General features: G+C 31.1%; 1 protein-coding gene and 1 pseudogene across 1 annotated transcript; both read right to left on the bottom strand.

Annotated features, from left to right (window-relative positions):
- Positions 1,717 to 3,555, bottom strand: LOC107646582 (annotated as a pseudogene).
- LOC110263691 lies at positions 3,559 to 4,047 on the bottom strand. Its single transcript, XM_021105422.1, has one exon. The coding sequence runs from the start codon at positions 4,045 to 4,047 to the stop codon at positions 3,559 to 3,561; it is 489 nt and encodes a 162-aa protein (XP_020961081.1).

Below are 4,454 nucleotides of genomic sequence, written 5' to 3'. Positions count from 1 at the left end.
TTTCCTCTCATCTGATCTCTCTCTGGCCGAACCGGTTTTATTTGAAGAAGAAGAAGTTTAGCTTGGTTCAACAGTTTCAACCGTGGAGGCTTCCCCTTCTATAAATAAGGGAGAACAGCCAGGGCTTGAAGCAAGGAGAAAAGGAGTGAGAGTGTAAGGCACAGAGTTCTCATAGCTACCTAAGCTAACAGAAGTTCTTCTCCTTCAATGTTTTTCATGTTGTATTTTTCTGTTTAATTTTGTCTATCTTAAGTCTCATGAAAAAAAGGCAAACAGTGAGGTTTGTAAGAAAAAGTCATAGAGCGGAAAAATGCAGAGAACACAAAATTAAAAGAAAAAGTCATAGATGTCCTTAGAGGTCCTTTGTACATCTGTGTTGTGTTTCATGATTCTGTGAGAATCCCCTTGCAAGTTGGGTTAGCACTTAGCAGTTGAAAGCTTGGCTGTGACCAAGTCAAGTTCAGGATTGGGGTTTAGATTCTGGACTTGTCCCGGATAGGAAGGATAGTTCCTAGGGAGAATTGGTGTATGTAATCATGATGATTATAGTGAAATTTCATTATTGTTGTCAGGGACGGATCCAAATGTAGTGGTGTGGGGGCAAGCACCCCCACTCCAATTTGGAATTTTTTTTAGTAGTATATAATAATAATATTTATTTGCCCCTATTAGATTATTAAATTTGACCCCACAATAATTTTTTACTCAACTTTTGATACTTAATCGTCAATTTAAAAATTTTATATTAAATATTCGTTAGAATGATCAATTTTTAGATTTAAACGAAATTAGTGTTCTTTTTTAAAAATCAACTCAAAAGAATATTATTTATCTTCTTTTCAAATTAGCTTTAATTTTTGCATAACAACTATATTAATTGAAAGAACTTTTTTAACTATGAATATCATAAAACCTAAAATAATAGAATTTTAAATTATATATTATTATTTAAATTACTATTTTAGTGTTTTAATTTGTATATTAGATATTTTGAAGGCTAATCATATTTTACAATAACAAAATATAATCATAACAATAATCATACTATATGTACATAAAAAATAATTATCTATATAAAATATATATTAAAATAAAAAATACACATTAAAAATAAATTAAACAATACATGTATTTATACATAGATATATAGTGGTTAATAGATAATTTAATATTTAATTTTTTATATAAACTTATTATTTTTATTATAAAAATTATTATCATGTTATATAAATTTTGCCCCCACTACCAAAATTTTCTGGATCCGTCACTGATTGTTGTGATGGAGACTGGATGTAGGCTGCATTGCACTTGGCAGCTGAACCAGGATACTTCGTGGTGTAATTCTCTCCCTCTCTCTTCTACTTCAATTCTGTTTCTGCTGCATAGGAGATAAAACTGAAAAATATCTCTTGCCTGGTTACGAGACAAAAAGAAAAAGTATCGTGGCTAGGTACGAGACAAAAAGCAAAAAGTCTCTAGAAGTCATTTCAAAGGCCAGCAAGTGTTATTAAGCGAAAAAGGGGCTAAGATTCAACCCCCTTCCAGTGACGGACCCAAAAAATTTATGGTGGGGGGCAAAAATAATACACATTATTATCAAAATATATATTAATTTAAATTTAAAAATATAAAAGTGCACATTAATTATTCGAATACAAAAAAAAACCAAAAATTACATTAGCTGCTAACTTTCTTCTCTTCAAATCTTGAAGGTATTTATCTTCTTGTTTTCATATTTTGAAAATGTTGAATAATTGTTTCATTATCAACTTGATTGAATGTCTCTCTTTCTATATATGTAACCAAACAATCATTCAACCACTCATCTCCCATTCGATTACGAAGTCGACTCTTTATGATATTCATAGCAGAAAATGTTCTCTCAACTGATGCTGTTACCACAGGTAGAATCAAAGCTAATTTCAACAGAAGAAATACCAATGGATAAACAATATGCTTTTTTGTCTCAACTAACTTTTGAGATAGTCCACTGATTCCATTTATATTTGAGAATTGATCATCAAGACGCATATCCAATATAAAATTCTCAAGTTGACTATCAAGTGCCAAAATTTGAGTAGAAGAGAATTCATGTGGATAAAATTCAGCTAAACGAAGCAACTTCTCCTTATCAAATGCAAAAAATGAGTCACTTGGATTCAAACAAGCTATACAAAGAAGTAGCTCAGTATTTACCTCTGTAAAACGATTGTTAAGCTCTTGAAGTTATCTATCAATCACTTGATAAAATAATTCAACTTGAAAATGATGCAACTTTGAGACCTTTTGGATTTTGCGCCTTGATCTTCCTTGTGTTACAAATATATCATTCATATTTGGAGCAAGAATATTGTGACTATCACAAAATAGTAAAACTTCGTTGAGCAAAGAGGACCAACCATCGTCTCTTATACTTTGCAATCGTTGCTTGGACACTTTAACCAACGTCATAGCATTTATAATGTCTTGATCACTTCTTTGTAGAGCTTGAGACAACTCATTAGTAACTCCTAATATACTTTTCATCAAATGTAAATTGAATACAAATTCAAAAGATTGAATATGATTCAATAATTGGCATGCTTCAGCTCTTTGTTCAGGATTATTTCCATCTTCCTCAATAACTTCAAGAACTTCTACCACGGAAGAAAAAATAGAAATCAAGCTAAGTATTGTACCATAATGTGAGCCCCATCGAGTATCACCTGCCCTTTTCAATATTGTTTCTTGATTTAAGCCACGCCCACTAGAAACATCTCCATTTTGTAATGCAACAATTGTCTTTTGCATTTGACTTTCACGAAGCATGTCTTTACGTTTATAGGAAGCTCCAACAATATTATACAAACTAGCAAGCAAATTAAAAAGTAGTGCAATTTCGACCTGTTTCTTTGCAACAACCACAAGTGCTAATTGAAGTTGGTGAGCAAAACAATGAACATAAAAAGCACAAGCATTTTCTTTCAAGATCAAACTTTTTAAGCCATTAAATTCTCCCTGCATATTAGTAGCTCCATCGTAACCTTGTCCACGTATTCTTGCTAAACTTAAATTATGCTTTGTTAATAAAGATTCCAAAGCTACTTTTAACGACAACGCATTTGTGCTAGAAACATGGACAAGGCCAAGAAATCGCTCCATTACAATCCCTTCTTTATTCACATACCGCAAACAAACAACCATTTGCTCTTTAACAGAAATGTCTCGAGCTTCATCAACTAAAACAGAAAATAAATCATCTCCAAGATCATCAATAATAACTTTAGTAGTTTCACTTGCAGCAGCTCTAACAATATCTTTTTGAATTTTAGGTGCTACTAGCTTAAGGTTTCCACGAGCATTTTTGAAAACACGATCAATCTCTGTATTATGTTGAGCAAGAAAGTCAAGAAGCTCCAAAAAATTACCTTGATTATTTGAATTGTGCGATTCATCATCACCACGAAAGGCCAATCCTTGTTGCAATAAGAACCTAATGCACTCAATTGTTGCTGTTAAGTGAGTTCGGTAATCTCTTTTAGCTTGGTCTGAATGCTTTTGAAAAACAACTTCAATATGTTATTTTTGCTTCATGAGTGCTTCGCATTTTCTTCGAGCTTGATTATGAGCACTATCATGATTTCCAACATGTGTTTGTAATCGCTCCTTCTTTTTCCAATTTGAAAAGTCCTCTTTTACAAAAGCATCACCACTCGCACCATCAGGTTTCATAAGATAGCAACAGAGACAAAATACAGCATCTTTTGAAATACTATATTCCAACCAATTGCCAAATTCATCAAACCAATCAGCATTAAATCTACGGAGAGAAGTTCCAAAATATGTTTGTGAAAAATCATGTTCTCTTGGTTGACAAGGAACTTTTTGCAAATAAGCTCGTCTAACTTCATCTCTGTCATTTGGATCATAATTTGAAATTTTGGGTCGTTGTCCAGGATCAGCTACTAGACTTTCCACATTGAATTCTAAGAACTTCTTTTTATTAGAAGAGACTAATGGAGTGACTTCAGATTCTAGTGGTAGCTTTCTTTTGAAATATTTCTCCATTACTATTTCTAAAAATAAAAATATATATTCTAAATTAGTAAATTGATCAATTCACTTTAAAAATTTATATGCAATCTAATTACATATAATAGAATAGAACGAAAGATAAACAAATAAATAATAAGGATCACTAAATTGAGAATAAAATAAAATATATAAATTCATGAAAAGAATAAAAAATATATTAATACTTAAACTATAATTGTTTGAATTAAAATTTGCAATTGAAAATATCAAAAAGAGAAACAATGAAATTGAAAGATACATAGAGTCATAGAGAGCTATATAAAATAAAATAGAGAATTTAAAATTTACCTTTTGATGAAGAGAAGATGACCACTAGACAAGGAATAGAAAAAGAAGATTGAAAATATGAAACTAAGAAAAGGGTTTAAGAGAATAAATGA

This window comes from Arachis ipaensis, chromosome B06, assembly GCF_000816755.2.
Source record: "Arachis ipaensis cultivar K30076 chromosome B06, Araip1.1, whole genome shotgun sequence".
In the NCBI taxonomy this organism is placed as follows: Eukaryota; Viridiplantae; Streptophyta; class Magnoliopsida; order Fabales; family Fabaceae; genus Arachis; species Arachis ipaensis.
This window is presented reverse-complemented; position numbering and strand designations above follow the sequence as displayed.